The following is a 17,348-nucleotide window of genomic DNA, read 5'->3' on the forward strand; positions in this document are numbered from 1 at the left end:
TCCACATGTCATATTAATTGGAGCATATAGTTTTACGCCGGATGTCCTTCCTGCCGCAACCCTCTGGGCTTGGGAAACAACCAGTCACACCTATGGTCAATTTAGAGTAGCCAGTTAGCCTAACTGCATGTCTTTGGGGGAAACCAGAGCACCTGAAAGAAAACCAGGCAGACACGGAAAGAACATGCAAACTCCATACAGAAAGACCCCTGTCGGCCACTGGGCTCGAAGCCAGTACCTTGTTGCTGTGAGGCACCAGTGCTAACCACTACGCTGCCTTAATCATTACGAGATAGCAAGTCATAATTATATTAAGTAATTATTATGAAACAGGGTTTTATTATTATGTCCGGAAGCTGAGCTCGGCCATGCCTGCAATATTTTTAACGCCGTTTTGTCACGATAACGAGAAAATAATTGCTTGAGCCTATTTCGAGATAAAAAGCTTGTTTTTCATTATAAATAATGAGAAAATTATTTATAAATTATAATTAATTATTTATATATATATTTTTTATTTAATATTTATTAATTTTGTTTTTATGTAGCCTAGATATTGATGTATTTTATTGGTTCATTATTTATTTATTTTTCCATTCATGCAGTAATTGCAGTCCCAGCCCCAGTCATGAACAGGGTTCAGCAGATTCCCCGCATCTCCCACTGGCACACGCTGATCCAACCACTGTGGCGTGCATGCAGCCCCGGACATCTTAGGGCATCACACGTGATTTCACATTCGTTCATCCATCCATTATCTGTAGCCGCTTATCCTGTTCTACAGGGTCGCGGGCAAGCTGGAGCCTATCCCAGCTGACTATGGGTGAGAGGCGGGGTACACCCTGGACAAGTCACCAGGTCATCACAGGGCTGACACAGAGACAAACAACCATTCACACTCACATTCACACCTACAGTCAATTTAGAGCCACCAATTAGCCTAACCTGCATGTCTTTGGATTGTGGGGAAAACCAGAGCACCCGGAGGAAACCCATGCAGACACGGGAGAACATGCAAACTCCGCACAGAAAGGCCCTCGCCAGCCATGGGGCTTGAACCCGGACCTTCTTGCTGTGAGGCGACAGTGCTAACCACTATACCACCATGCCACCCACATTCATTCAGTCTGTTAATAATGAAAAAAATAATAATAATAAAATAAATGGATAAATAAAAGTAGGCTTACATAAATAACTGCGTAAAACAAAATGAATACATATTAAATACAAAAAATATCATTATTAGTAATTAATAATATCCATCCATCCATTACCTGTCGCTGCTTATGCTGTTCTACAGGGTCGCAGGCAAGCTGGAGCCTATCCCAGCTGACTACGGGTGAAAGGCGGGGTACACCCTGGACAAGTTGCCAGATCATCACAGGGCTGACACATAGACAACCATTCACACTCACATTCACACCTACGGTCAATTTAGAGCCACCAGTTAACCTAACCTGCATGTCTTTGGACTGTGGGGGAAACCGGAGCACCCGGAGGAAACCCACGCGGACACGGGGAGAACATGCAAACTCCGCACAGAAAGGCCCTCGCCGGCCACGGGGCTCGAACCCAGACCTTCTTGCTGTGAGATGACAGTGCTAACCACTACACCATCGTGCTGCCCACATTCATTCAGTCTGTTAATAATGAAAAAAATAAAATAAAATAAGTGGATAAATAAAAGTAGGCCTACATAAATAACTGCGTAAAACAAAAGGAATAAATATTAAATACAAAAAGTATAATTATTAGTAATTAATAATCGTTAATAAAATAATTAACTTATCATGAGTAAACGAACTTTGTTATCTCGAGATCAGGCAATAAGTTTATTTTTACCACAAGAAAATGGCATTAAAAATATTTCAAGTTCTCTGTTTTCATAATTTGAAACAGAAAGTCATAATCATGAGAAAATGATCTCATTATTTTTGAAAACGTAAGTCATAATTATGATAACCCTTCTCATTATTATGGTACCGGAAACGGGTTTCATACAAAATAAAAGTTTGCCGTGCACTTTTTATCCACGGCGACGTGACGTCATTTGCGGAAGTTGCGTCAAAAAAAAGTTGTGATTTTTTTTCTTGTTTGTTTTCGTTTTCGCTTCGGTCAACTATTAAGGTGTGCTGTCGTTCAAAGATTTTGTTTTAGCACAACTTTAATCCGTAAAACTGAAGAAAGTGGACAAACATCAGGTTGTTACAAGTTTTATGACTTTAAATTACGAGATTTTAAAAAGTTCCGTGTTCGTCAGGTTGAGAAAAGTCGCTCAGTTGACTGATAGGAAACTAATCACCGGGAAATGTCTCCATTTTGGATTTAAAAAATTAAAGTTGTGTTTACGAATATTGCCTTAGCTGTAGTTAGTAACTTGTTAATTATTTAACTCGGTCATCTTCGGGTATAAACAGCTTTCGTTTTCATGGTGTTTGTTAGCGAGCTATGATGGATGTAACTTAAATGCTCACAGTAAGACTGTTGGCTGAGCTTATTATTTGTTTATTCATGCTTTATAGGATTTCACAGCATTTTCCCATGACTGTTAATGTAGTTGTGTAGGTTAATAAAGGGTTGTTTTATAATCAGGGTACAAAGTTTGTGTCACAGGGGCCCAAAATTCAAATTGATTTAAACTGGTTCTTGTACCGGTTTTTAAGTGAAGGACAAGTTAAAGAACAGATTTCAGGTAATTTTTTGACGTGTGTATGGTAGTTTTGTGTAATCTGCTATAAGATAAAGAAGGTTAAGTGTAGCTTTAAGCAGGGCTGGGAGAAACAAATGAAGTGATTCTCGGAGAGGACGTTTTTTTTTTGACAATTCAGAATCCACTACTTCCATAGTGCTTTTAAATAGAAGGCTGTAAGCTTTGTGTTAGTTGTCTCTAATATTTATGTCCCAATATCTTGACCACATTTTAGGATGAAAATAATCATTTTAGATATGTTATTTTATATTGAAAAATTAGCTGTCTCGGAGAGCTACATACTAATTTGATCAAAATAGTCTGAAAACTTACTGGCATTCAACATTAAAACTTAACTATGTTTCCAATGATATGGAACCAAATATGTGTTTTATGGTATGAAGAATGATGTAAGTGCATCCCTTTTGGAGCTGCCTGTGGTCAAAAAAAGCACTTTTTCTAAATGACACGAGTAATTTTGCTAAATATGACATATATTGCCATACATTCACCAAAAATAATGTTATCACCAATTTTTTTTCTTTTTTTGCATGGTAAATAGAGCTATCGGCGGCACGGTGGTGTAGTGGTTAGCGCTGTCGCCTCACAGCAAGAAGGTCCGGGTTCGAGCCCCGTGGCCGGCGAGGGCCTTTCTGTGTGGAGTTTGCATGTTCTCCCCGTGTCCGCGTGGGTTTCCTCCGGGTGCTCCGGTTTCCCCCACAGTCCAAAGACATGCAGGTTAGGTTAACTGGTGACTCTAAATTGACCGTAGGTGTGAATGTGAGTGTGAATGGTTGTCTGTGTCTATGTGTCAGCCCTGTGATGACCTGGCGACTTGTCCAGGGTGTACCCCGCCTTTCACCCGTAGTCAGCTGGGATAGGCTCCAGCTTGCCTGCGACCTTGTAGAACAGGATAAAGCGGCTAGAGATAATGAGATGAGATGAAATAGAGCTATCACAGGGCTACAATAAACAACCAAGTTTATTTAGTCAAGCCTTTTGATATTGAAGATAATAAGTGTTAAATGTGATTTTTAGCTTGCGTACCCTGATTGTAAAACAACCCTTATGTCATTTTGTAATCATAGTTGAGCTACTTTCAGATGCTATTTTTATAAGTGCTCTCAGTTTGTTTGTTTTAAGCTATTAAAAAGCCTTGCCTGCGACCTTGTAGAACAGGATAAAGCGGCTAGAGCTAATGAGATGAGATGTAATACAAATTGAAGATTTATGTTGTGACTATTGAAACCAAAAGTCCACAAACATAAACAAATTATAATATAGAGCGGCGGCTACAATTATTGACACTTTAATGATCTTTTGGCCATTGTAAAAGTAGAAAAGACTTTCAATATGTAAATTGTGCATGAATAATTATTCAAATTTCCACTGGAAAAAAAAGTCTATTCCCAATTACTTAGCATATCAGATCACGTGACACCGTTCCACAAAAGGCTATTTGCAGGAATTGGTCACGTGTCAATTTTCCCCATAGCAACAAGCCTGTGGTGGGCAAGCTAACTTGACATTCCTTGACAACCATAAGAGTTTGACATGCGATGCGAAGCAGTCCATTTCTATAACGGCTGTTTTTACCTTTTCTACTGTCTTTTTTTTACCTGAATTTTCATCTGTACTTGGAAAAAGTTTGTGGTTTTAACTTCTGTCATAAGTTAAAGCAAATCGTTGGCTGTAAAAGAGAGTTTTTTGGACTCAAGTTGGTCGCTGCCAAAAGAAATTCACGTGCAAAATGGTGGATATATCTGTGTTTATATATCTCATCTCATTATCTCTAGCCGCTTTATCCTGTTCTACAGGGTCGCAGGCAAGCTGGAGCCTATCCCAGCTGACTATGGACGAAAGGCGGGGTACACCCTGGACAAGTCGCCAGGTCATCACAGGGCTGACACATAGACACAGACAACCATTCACACTCACATTCACACCTACGCTCAATTTAGAGTCACCAGTTAACCTAACCTGCATGTCTTTTGGACTGTGGGGGAAACCGGAGCACCCGGAGGAAACCCACGCGGACACGGGGAGAACATGCAAACTCCACACAGAAAGGCCCTCGCCGGCCACGGGGCTCGAACCCGGACCTTCTTGCTGTGAGGCGATAGCGCTAACCACTACACCACCGTGCCACCCTGTGTTTATATATCTGTATTTATTTTCAAGAATCTTCACACAGTAAGTGAATGATAAAGGTAGAAAAGGAGAACTTATAAGTTATAAGCATACCTGAGAAATCCACCATTTCGCACGTGAATTTCTTTCGGCGGCGACCAACTTGAGTCCAAAAAACTCTCTTTTACAGCCAATGATTCGCTTTAATTTTCGACAGAAGTTAAAACCACAAACTTTTTCCAAGTACACACGAAACTTCAGGTCAAAAAAGACAGTAGAAAAGGTAAAAACAGCCGTTATAGAAATGGATTGCTTTGCATCGCCAGTCAAACTCTTATGGCTGTCAAGGAATGTCAAGTTAGCTTGCCCACCACGGCCTTGTTGCTATGGGGAAAATTGACACGTGACCAATTCCTGCAAATGGCCTATTATCGACATTGTTCCACAATTATCGATACCCAGGCGATTATTTATTTAAAAATAAAATCAGTATGTGGTATTAAGTAAACAAAACATAGTTTTTATTTAAAATTTATTTTACATAGACTTATATTTAGTATCTTTTATATAAATATATCGATGTCGGTGCTTACGCAAATGAGGAAGTAATTCTAATGTTCGTAAACAAATGAACTGATAATGTTTAACCTGTCAGAAAATCTTTTTGTTCCACTTTCTACCCACTTTCTAAGTATTTTCATAGATCATGTTTTGTTCATCATTCGTTGTTGTTTGTAGTTTTGTAGTTTACCAATAAATGTCAACAGACAGTAGACATTATAACCACATGAAAATCCAGGTCAACGGTCGATATATGTATATATTTTTTTTTTAATTGAAATTTTAAATTTACATTTAAAAATATAAAATGTGTACTGATATTGTAATATGTGGTAGATATCTACAACAAACTGCAAAAAATTCTGAATGGAATACAAAAATATGAATATTTCAAACATGTAATTCTTTATATGCTAGGAATTTAATTCTGGTCGAATTCTATGTATTGCAACAGGATTCCAAATACTCCATAAGCATTCGATTCTGTTATGAATCAGAAAAAATATATAAATCACAGCACTTTTTTTTTAATATAAAGTACTCCATCTACTTCAACAATGTTACACAAAGATTGATCCATAACAGTTGTAAATGTCACTTAATAATTCCACAGGGTGTCGATAATGGTGGACACCAGTGAAAGTGATCACTATTATTGAAATATCATGTGACTTTTCAAACGCGTGTTTAGATACAAAATGGTGACTCAAATGAAAGAATAAGAAACAAAGTAGGTTTCGACAAGGATATCATGAAATATCAGTGAATTTGATAAGTAGAAACATCTCCATGATCTTTCCACCATTCTTACCTGCGATGATAACGTCCGGGTTTTTCTCAAATTGCTGATCGTGCTGAAAAAAAAATTCCATCTCAGGTAACGAGCTGCATCATCAGATGGCAAGAGCGGGGGGGAGGGGGGGTTCCAGTTGATTAATTAACCAGTAATAACTGTTGTAACTGAAACGCACCTTTGCAAAATTGTTTTTTATTTGTAAATCTGAAAAGGCGTCGATAATTGTAGCCACTGCTCTATTATGTTTCACTTTAAAAATATCAGCTGTATCTCTCAAGGGTTTAGGTGTAAGAAAGAATATTTCTTTGAAATATCTAGGAAAATAAACCAATCTAAAGAGGTTAATATTAATTTCTTAAAATTTTATATTTAATTATTTTAAACGAGTCAAAGTTTAAAATAAGCTTCTCTGTATCCTGTTTTCAGGATGAGTGCTGTAATTAGAAAAAATGGGATTGGTTACTGGGAAGTTTATCAGGCGAGCCTGGAACGACGACTTCAACAAGGCGAGTGGGATCTGGTGTGCCGGGATGAAGAGTTGTGTAAGGAAGTTGAAGCACGTCTGTCTGAATGCAGTCCTCAAGACTTCCACCCTCCGCTTGGGCTAGACACACTGTCAGTGATAGAAGCTTCGCTCCGAGCATCACACCACACTTTGGGCCAAAATAGGCTCAAAAGTCTCGTTAAGGCATTCGAAGTGCTAGAGCTTGCAGCACTAAATCTCTACTTATGCCCATGGCGGAAGGAGTACAAGGTGGTGAAGGTATGCTGATTTGTTGAATTTTGTTAAATGGGACCTTAAAAGCTTGATTTTACAATTTGTTCTATGATATTTAAGTTTAAAGGAACAGTTCACCGTACTTCCATAATGAAATATGCTCTTATCTGAATTGAGACGAGCTGCTCCGTACCTCTCCGAGCTTTGCGCGACCTCCCAGTCAGTCAGACGCACTGTCACTCCTGTTAGCGATGTAGCTAGGCTCAGCATGGCCAATGGTATTTTTTGGGGCTGTAGTTAGATGCGACCAAACTCTTCCGCGTTTTTCCTGTTTACATAGGTTTATATGACCAGTGATATGAAACAAGTTCAGTTACACAAATTGAAACGTAGCGATTTTCTATGCTATGGAAAGTCGGCACTATAATGACAGGCGTACTAACACCTTCTGCGCGCTTCCGCAGCGCATTGATACGGAGCTCAGATATCAATGCGCTGCCGAAGCGCGCAGAAGGTGTTAGTACGCCTGTCATTATAGTGCAGACTTTCCATAGCATAGAAAATCGCTACGTTTCAATTTGTGTAACTGAACTTGTTTCATATCACTGGTCATATAAACCTATGTAAACAGGAAAAACGCGGAAGAGTTTGGTCGCATCTAACTACAGCCCCAAAAAATACCATTGGCCATGCTGAGCCTAGCTACATCGCTAACAGGAGTGACAGCGCGTCTGACTGACTGGGAGGTCGCGCAAAGCTCGGAGAGGTACGGAGCAGCTCGTCTCAATTCAGATAAGAGCATATTTCATTATGGAAGTACGGTGGACTGTTCCTTTAAGATTACCTAAGCTAGGAATCTGACTTCCTTTTTTATTTTATTTTTTTGGGTAAATAGATGTTCTCAGGCATGTTCACTCACTGCATCAAACCTGCTCTGACGACACAGCAAGCTAAAGAGCTGTTTGCATTACTCGGATACCAGCCAGCAAGCAGCAATGACGAGGAGCTGAGGCTTGGCACAATACCGGTTCACTCACACGCCCTTCTCCAGCTGGCATGTGGTTTCTTCATTGCTCGTATAGAGTGCCACCTGCTGCTTACTGCTGTGGCCTCCCTGGGTGGCAGCACAGAGTGGGTGCTTCAAATCATTCAGGAAAGAAAGCGTGGCTGCACTTTTCAAATAGCACTGGACAGGGCAAAGAGAAAGCTGGAACCTGCTTCATCTGATTCACCATTAGTTCTAGATGCAACTCTAGATCTGTACACAGACAACACTACAGAAGAGCATAGTCACATGGCTTCACCACCCAGCCTTCCTTACATTCCACCCAGTGAAAATCCCCGAGCACATATGTCCCGCAGTAACATTTCTCAGTCAGACAAGGAGAGGAATGAAAAGAAGGCACAGTCTGTCTCATCCCTGACCTGTCAAATCAAAGCAACGCTGCAGAACACTGACTCGAGTCTAAAGCCATGTGAAAATGAAAGACGGTTTACGACAGTGAGTAATGCCCAGCTTGGTGCATCAATAGAAGGACAACATGTATATAACTGTTTAAAGTCATATGACTCCTCCTATCTTAAGCCATGCCTCCAGTGTGAAGAAAATCATAGTACGGATTGCGCTTGTATTCGGAGCTGCACTGAGCAAGAGCACGAGGTTATGAAGTTTATGCAGCAGCACATGATGGATACACGATCCCACACCAGACAGGATCAGACGCAACAGTGGGAAAATCTACCAAAAGATGATCTGAAGCAGCACAGCTGTATAAACAAACCCAGCAACAATTTTTTCTTCGTGTGCCATGATTGTCATTATATCCATGATGTAAACTGTAAGGAACTTCAACAGTGTCTCCATGAAAGCCATAATGTGCAAACTACAGGAAGGTTACAGCCGGCTCAAGTAGAACAAGGGCTGACTGCACATACATGTTTTAAAGTAGCAGGTACACAGTATGCAGTCTGCCATACATGCAACAAATCCCACGACTTGTTTTGTAATGAACTACAGAACTGCAGCAGTTCTGGCCACAATGTGACATACCTGCTTGAAAATAATGAAACCGAAGCCAAGCCCATGCCTATGCACCAGTGTTGTACATCCGCAGAGCCAAATTTTGCCTGCCTCAATTGCAGAGTTTTCCATGCCGTTTCCTGTGATGATAATCAGTGCCAAAGACAACATGAAGTGCAGAGTCTCCGATACGTGTGCTGTGTGTGCTCAAACACTCAGCTTTTCATTCTGTGCAGGTACTGCTGTGCCCAATATTGCAAAACTTGTTGGTTTAAAAATCCCCTGGAATGCAAATGTGGCATGCCTTTTGATAACACGGCTGTTTAAGGAATGACTTTATACCGTATTTATCTAGCTGCTTTAAAGGAACAGTCCACCGTACTTCCATAATGAAATATGCTCTTATCTGATTTGAGACGAGCTGCTCCGTACCTCTCCAAGCTTTGCGCGACCTCCCACGCAGTCAGACGCGCTGTCACTCCTGTTAGCAATGTAGCTAAGCTCAGTATGGCCAATGGTATTTTTTGGGGCTGTAGTTAGATGCGACCAAACTCTTCCACGTTTTTCCTGTTTACATAGGTTTATATGGCCAGTGACATGAAACAAGTTCAGTTACACAAATTGAAACGTAGCGATTTTCTATGCTATGGAAAGTCCGCACTATAATGACAGGCGTACTAACACCTTCTGCGCGCTTCGGCAGCGCATTGATACGGAGCTCAGATATCAATGCGCTGCCGAAGCGCGCAGAAGGTGTTAGTACGGTGGACTGTTCCTTTAAAGGCACGTTACCAGATCTGGTTTCATTTGTTATTACAGCCAAATCACTATAGTAGATAAATTTACTAGATGGACACAAACCATGCCTTAAGCGTTACTTTGTCTTGAAGTTGTTAAAAAAAACCCTAAAAACACCATGACCTTATCAAACAGCTGATATGGTTCTAAACAGCTCTGCAGTTCGAGTTTAATACATAACAAACCTGAAGTATGTGTTTGCTTCCTCATTTTTGGGATACGTCTTAATAGCTCTTTTGTTTTGTTTTCTCTAAAATAAATGTCTTAGAACTGCTCTTCTGAAAATTCCAGTCTGTGATTTTGAAGTTTGACTGACATTTTAAATCAGTTTTTTGTGTAGCGATAGTGTTGTTATAAATGTCTGATCACGTGGGATGATTCTTCCCACAAATGAGCATGAAAAGAATTTCCTTAAACTTTACATGTAGTTGCACTTATTGTTGTATTAGAATAATGTATTTTAACTACTTATTTTTGTTACCGTGGGAAAAAAAGTTCATTTAAACCACAAATTTTGAACAAATGTACATTTTTTTAATGCAGAACTGCTATTCGTTGTATTCTTCCCAGTTGACATTAATAAACGTTTTACTGTCCATACGGTCGACATAAAGAATTCCATCAAGGTGATCCATCTCATGCTGCAGTATCCTTGCTGGCCAGCCACTTGCTTGCCAGGTGACGGGCTCGGCTTTTTCATTCAGTCCTTTGGAAAAAGAGAATAATCAGAGGGGTATATCACTAGACAGTTGAGCATTTTAGTTGTAACTGTTGTCACAATCTACTATTCTTCTATCTTTGGTTCTGCCCCTGAATTTAACTGTTACCAGTCATCTGTTTGTTTTCATTAATCACTTTGTCCTGGTCAGGGTCATGGTAGATCCGGCGCACTGGCCGTAAGGCAAAACAGATGGGACACCAGTCCAGTGCAGCACAATGCGCGCACACTGACACACACTCACACACAGGGGCAATTTAGTGTAGCCAGTCCACCTACTAGCAGGGTATTTTAATACTTTTTTTTACATGAAATGTCATTATGGAAGACAAATAAATAAACATATGTTTATATTGTGTTATACAGTGGTGCTTGAAAGTTTGTGAACTCTTTAGAATTTTCTATATTTCTGCATAAATATGACCTAAAACAATCAGATTTTCACACAAGTAGATAAAGAGAACCCAGTTAAACAAATGAGATAAAAATATTATACTTGGTCATTTATTTATTGAGGAAAATGATCCAATATTACATATCTGTGAGTGGCAAAAGTATGTGAACCTCTAGGATTAGCAGTTAATTTGAAGGTGAAATTAGAGTTGTGTTTTCAATCAATGGGATGACAATCAGGTGTGAGTGGGCACCCTGTTTTATTTAAAGAACAGGGATCTATCAAAGTCTGATCTTCACAACACATGTTTGTGGAAGTGTATCATTCTGAGGACCTCAGGAAAAGCGTTGTTGATGCTCATCAGGCTGGAAAAGGTTACAAAACCATCTCTAAAGAGAGTTTCGACTCCACCAATCCACAGTCAGACAGATTGTGTACAAATGGAGGAAATTCAAGACCATTGTTATCCTCCCCAGGAGTGGTCAACCAACAAAGATCACTCCAAGAGCAAGGCGTGTAATAGTTGGCGAGGTCACAAAGGACCCCAGGGTAACTTCTAAGCAACTGAAGGCCTCTCTCATATTGGCTAATGTCAATGTTCATGAGTCCACCATCAGGAGAACACTGAACAACAATGGTGTGCATGGCAGGGTTGCAAGGAGAAAGCCACTGCTCTCCAAAAAAGAACACTGCTGCTCATCTGCAGTTTGCTAAAGATCACGTGGACAAGCCAGAAGGCTATTGGAAAAATGTTTTGTGGAAGGATGAGACCAAAATAGAACTTTTTGGTTTAAATGAGAAGTGTTATGTTTGGAGAAAGGAAAACACTGTATTCCAGCATAAGAACCTTATCCCATCTATGAAACATGGTGGTGGTAGTGTCATGGTTTGGGCCTGTTTTGCTGCATCTGGGCCAGGACGGCTTGCCATCAGTGATGGAACAATGAATTCTGAATTATACCAGCGAATTCTAAAGGAAAATGTCAGGGCATCTGTCCATGAACTGAATCTCAAGAGAAGGTGGGTCATGCAGCAAGACAACGACCCTAAGCACACAAGTCGTTCTACCAAAGAATGGTTAAAGAAGAATAAAGTTAATGTTTTGGAATGGCCAAGTCAAAGTCCTGACCTTAATCCAATCGAAATGTTGTGGAAGGACCTGAAGCGAGCAGTTCATGTGAGGAAACCCACCAACATCCCAGAGTTGAAGCTGTTCTGTACGGAGGAATGGGCTAAAATTCCTCCAAGCCGGTGTGCAGGACTGATCAACAGTTACCGGAAACGTTTAGTTGCAGTTATTGCTGCACAAGGGGGTCACACCAGATACTGAAAGCAAAGGTTCACATCCTTTTGCCACTCACAGATATGTAATATTGGATCATTTTCCTCAATGAATAAATGACCAAGTATAATATTTTTGTCTCATTTGTTTAACTGGGTTCTCTTTATCTACTTTTAGGACTTGTGTGAAAATCTGATGATGTTTTAGGTCATATTTATGCAGAAATATAGGAAATTCTAAAGGGTTCATAAACTTTCAAGCACGACTGTGGCTATTTTGATTTGAGAGCAAGGAAGTAAAATAAAATTCTTAGAAATAACTAGTGTTTTGTAAACCTAAAATAAAGTTTAAAAGTCACATGCAGATATAACCTGCATCAAGAGCTGCCCCAATCACTGAAAAGAGTTTTGTTTGTTAGTTTCAATAATTAATTATATTCCTGATTATTGAGATCCTGGATTCAATCCTGAGCTCAGTCACTGGAAGCTCATGAGTTCAAATCCGAGCTACTTTTAGGCCCTTGAGCAAGGTCCTTAATCCCTAAAAACTGTTTGTCTCTCTTCTTAGTTGTAAGTTGCTTTGGATAAAGTAGTGTTTATGTTGTTTTGCATGTTCTCACGGTGTGTGTGTTGGTTTCCAGTTTCCTTCCACCTCATACAAAATACATGAAGGTGGATTGGCAATGCTAAATTGCCCCTTAGTGTGTGTGAGAAAGAGTGAGAGTGTGTGAGAGAGTGAGTGTGTGCGCATAGACTGGTGTCCCATTCTGCATGTCCCATTTCCAGGTAGATGATGGTAGATTAGCAACACTAAATTGCCCCTTAGTGTGTCTGTGTGTGAGAGTGCGCGTGTGAGAGAGAGTGTGCGCGTGTGAGAGAGAGTGTGCGCGTGTGAGAGAGAGTGTGAGAGTGTGTGTGTGTGTGTGTGAGAGAGAGACAGTCTGTGTGTGTGTGTGCGCGCGTGAGAGAGTGCGCGCGTGTGTGAGTGCGCGCGTGAGAGTGTGTGTGTGTGTGTGTGTGTGTGTGTGTGTGAGAGAGAGAGAGAGTGTGCGCATGTGTGAGTGTGTGTGTGAGAGAGAGTGTGCGCCACTGGCGGCTCGTTAATAGGGGCGATTTGGGCGACACTCCCAAACAGGGAGGGAGATTTTTTTTTTTTTATCTACTCCTACTACCAACAGTAATGTCATTGTCCAATTAGGCTAAGGTCGCGCCTGGTGTAGCCACGCCCTTTTGGGGCGATTTCTGTCAGGTTCAGATTTGCCCCAAAATCTCCCATTGACACTAATGGTACGTACGTTTTTTTCGAAAATCCTGCTCTCAATGCATTTTCTATTAGGTTTTATGTGCGCGCACAAGCAGCGTGCTTACGTCATACGCCTGTTGCGCCGCGCAAGTGTTGCCAGATTGGTTTTAAGTGCATTTTGGCGGGTTTTGAACATAATTTTGGGCTGGAAAACGCAACTTGCACGGGAAACGTGTGAACATTCTATGAAGAAGATGGCGAGTGTTGAGTGCAACAATACGATAGCGTCTCTGAAAGAAGTTCCCTTTAGTCGTCGTACCAATGAGGAGAAAACGGCAATCAAACAGCTAGGACCTCCGAGACCGAATTTAAACATCAAGCAAGTGTCTACGAAGGGGGAGAAGACCTACTCAAGAGGTTTTAACAAGAACTGGTACCACCGGAAAACTTAGCGAGCTGGCTGTGATGTAGTCAATGCTCGTTTTTGCTACCCTTGCGTTCTCTTCCACCCTGGAAGTAGCACAGCAGACGGTACAGTGATATCTGATATTTGAATTTACTAGGCAAAAGTTGTGTGTGTGTGTGTGTTTTACCAATGGCAGTTTAACATTGCCATGTTTTTGTTTTACCAATGGCAGTTTAACATTGCCATGCTTGGAATATTTCAGTAGCCTCAAGTTCTCTCTGACTTGGTGTAAATTAAGCATATTTTCAGTTTTTATATATTGTACAGTAAGTGTTCATTGGAGCCAGCAGCACCTTACCTTTTTTCCAACTTGTTAAGCCAAGTTGCACTGACTACAAAACCTTGTGTAACCTTGTGTGTGTGTATAGCTAAATAACTAAAGCGTTTTGTGTTCATTGACATGCTTGTAATACTTTAAATTTCCTTTTAAGGCATGGCTTTCTGGAGGAATTCTTGGGGAAAAAAACTGCAGAATTTATTTAGAATTATTTGTTGTTAAAATGGTGCAATTCCATATAAAAAAAACACATAATTAAGCTGCACATGTTTGTTTGATGGTTATGCTTTTCTTCATCTTTTTCAAAACTTAAACACTTGTTTTGGATTTATATCCTGCCACTTTAATTGCATTCTTTAGAATTGAAGAAATTAGAATATGTTTATAATTAAGAATTTGTGTCTACTTATTATAGAATACTGGAATAATATGAGAAAATAAATGAGTAATGTAATATTAATTGATTGTGATGCCAAATGTTTTGCTTTGAAGGCTTCACAATGAATCTTCCTTAGTTTTAGCCTGGCAAGCCAGACTAAATGTGAATATTTGCCACTCGTAGGCAAAAATATTTTTGGCCGCTAGGCGGGTGGGTCTAGTTTACTAGGCTACCTAATGGCCCTTTTCCACTACCCTTTTTCAGCTCGCTTCAGCCCGACACGGCTCGCGTTTCGACTACCAAAAACCAGCACGACTCAGCTCGCTTCAGCCCTGCTTAGCCCCTAAAACTCGCACCGTTTTGGAGTGGGGCTGAAGCGAGCCGAAGCGAGCCGAGTGAGGTTGGGGGCGTGAGCAGACACTCCCCTGTGCACTGATTGGTGAGGAGGAGTGTCCTCACATGCCCACACACGCCCCGCGAGCACGCTGGGATCTGTAAACACCGCAAACCCGGAAGAAGAAGAATTACGAGAATTTCTGAAGCCTTATGCGCCTCGCCTCATCTATACGCTCTTGCCAGTATCTGTTGGCGTTGTCGGTGACAACAAGCCACAGCACCAAGACCAGCAACACTAACGACTCCATGTCCTCCATGTTTATTGTTTACTATTCGGGTTGTGAGACTACCACTTAAAAGCTCACTGATCTGTTTGCGCTGCTTAACGACATCACCTGACGTCCACCCACTTTCGCTAACTCCACCCAAAGTGTCCACCCACTTCCAGCCAGCACGGTTCAGCGCGGCTGTAGTCAAAATGCAACTTCAATAGCCTCACTCGGCTCGACTCAGCACGGCACGGCTCAGCCCGACTCAGCCGCGTTTGTAGTGGAAAAGCGGCATTAGTTTGCCACCTTTAACTTGTTCAGTGTTGCCACCTAGTGGAGAGAAGAGATATTGTCTATATTGATATCTGAATTTCATCTCATCTCATTATCTCTAGCCGCTTTATCCTTCTACAGGGTCGCAGGCAAGCTGGAGCCTATCCCAGCTGACTATGGGCGAAAGGCGGGGTACACCCTGGACAAGTCGCCAGGTCATCACAGGGCTGACACATAGACACAGACAACCATTCACACTCACATTCACACCTACGGTCAGTTTAGAGTCACCAGTTAACCTAACCTGCATGTCTTTGGACTGTGGGGGAAACCGGAGCACCCGGAGGAAACCCACGCAGACACGGGGAGAACATGCAAACTCCGCACAGAAAGGCCCTCGCCGGCCCCGGGGCTCGAACCCAGGACCTTCTTGCTGTGAGGCGACAGCGCTAACCACTACACCACCGTGCCGCCTGATATCTGAATTTACCAGGCAAAAACAAGTTCGGCCAATTGATTTGCTACCTAGGTCAATTTACTTCAGTCCTGTGGACATTTACGGTCCGTGTAGACATAACAGGGGAAAACTGCCCCCCCCCCCGAAAAAAAATTCAGGAGCCGCCACTGGTGTGCGCGTGTGTGAGTGAGTGTGAATGTGTGTGTGTGTGTGTGAGAGAGAGAGTGTGTGTGTGTGAGAGAGAGAGAGAGAGAGTGTGTGAGTGTGTGTGAGTGAGTGAGAGTGAGTGTGTGTGAGTGAGTGAGTGTGCGTTTGTGCATAGACTGGTGTCCCATTCTGCATGCCCCATTCGCAGGGACCGACTCTGGCCAGGATAAAGGAGTTAAAGACTGAAGAAGTGAGACTTGTCACCTGAGACCTCTACCGAGATGTAGCGCGGGACAGAAGCCGAGAAGCCCGAGATGCTCTCACAGGCCTCCGGGAAGCTGACAGTGCGTCCGTTTAACACGCGGAGCTGCGGGTTAATGAACACCTTGAGGGGCACTGAGCGCAGCCCGCGGGCCGCGATGGCGGCTGGAGCGCTCTCCCGCAGCAGCTCCTCCGGATACTCCACAGCGACGATGCGCAGAGCCACTCCGACCTGCGGCGCGCTCAGCCCCACACACCGCAGCCTGCGCATCACCGTTACCATGGTGCGAACCACGCGCTGCACTTCCGCTCCCTGCACAGCTGCCGGCTCCACATCTGCAGCTCTGCAGCGCAGCACCGGATCTCCCACCTGACACACGCGGCTGTACGGAGGGGCTCTGGGTGCGAGGAGTTTCCTTTTAACGTACTGCAGGTACGAGCGCGTTTTCACGGCCGTGGACTGAGAGCGGAGCGGTGCAGCGCATGTGGAAGGACACAGACAGGAAGTCCTGCTGGAGGACAAATCAGTCCTCAACAACCAACCGAGACATGTCCTCAGCTGTCTGTTCATTCTCAGTGCAGTTCAGCTCCTCTGAAGAACAAAATAACACACAGGCTGGAGTTTCAAAAATATACACCGACCCGGCGTGAAATAACGGGACAATAAAATAAAAACCACACACTCAGTATTTAATGCTCATTATTGCACAAACAACTCAAACCCCAAGCCGAACTCTTCTCTCTTCGTTTATTCGTCCTTCCTGTAATCCAATATGGCCGTGAATCAACAGGACTTTTCCACCTTCAAAATAAAAGTCCAAAGCTCTAAATAGATGCACACTCGTATATAATTGATATAATAAGATCATAATTATGGCTACAATTGTAAATTTTCTGAACAAATTCAATGTACACATTTTATGAAGTGGCTTTGAAGTCATAATTGGTGTTCCAGAGGTGGTTTTTTTTTTTTATGGGCCGTGAATCAATATGACTTTTTCACCTTCAAAATAAAAGTCCGAAGCTCTAAATAGATGCACGCTCGTATATAATTGATATAATAAGATCATAATTATGGCTACAATTGTAAATTTTCTGAACAAATTCAATGTACACATTTTATGAAGTGGCTCTG

At 41.9% G+C, this 17,348-nt stretch overlaps 2 protein-coding genes across 2 annotated transcripts; one reads left to right on the forward strand and one right to left on the reverse strand.

Annotated features, from left to right (window-relative positions):
• Positions 1 to 2,085: 2,085 nt before the first annotated feature.
• On the forward strand, positions 2,086 to 10,794 carry spata2l (spermatogenesis associated 2-like). Its single transcript, XM_060923728.1, has 3 exons — positions 2,086 to 2,201; positions 6,603 to 6,939; positions 7,790 to 10,794. Exons 2-3 carry the CDS (start codon positions 6,604 to 6,606, stop codon positions 9,239 to 9,241), a joined length of 1,788 nt encoding a protein of 595 aa, XP_060779711.1. The 5' UTR covers positions 2,086 to 2,201; position 6,603; the 3' UTR covers positions 9,242 to 10,794.
• pdf (peptide deformylase, mitochondrial) lies at positions 10,225 to 16,980 on the reverse strand. The gene is made up of 2 exons (XM_060923729.1): positions 16,217 to 16,980; positions 10,225 to 10,418 (listed from the first exon to the last, which is right to left on the reverse strand). Exons 1-2 carry the CDS (start codon positions 16,782 to 16,784, stop codon positions 10,261 to 10,263), a joined length of 726 nt encoding a protein of 241 aa, XP_060779712.1. The 5' UTR covers positions 16,785 to 16,980; the 3' UTR covers positions 10,225 to 10,260.
• Between the last annotated feature and the right edge of the window lie 368 nt (positions 16,981 to 17,348).

The sequence above is a fragment of the Neoarius graeffei genome, chromosome 6, assembly GCF_027579695.1.
Source record: "Neoarius graeffei isolate fNeoGra1 chromosome 6, fNeoGra1.pri, whole genome shotgun sequence".
In the NCBI taxonomy this organism is placed as follows: Eukaryota; Metazoa; Chordata; class Actinopteri; order Siluriformes; family Ariidae; genus Neoarius; species Neoarius graeffei.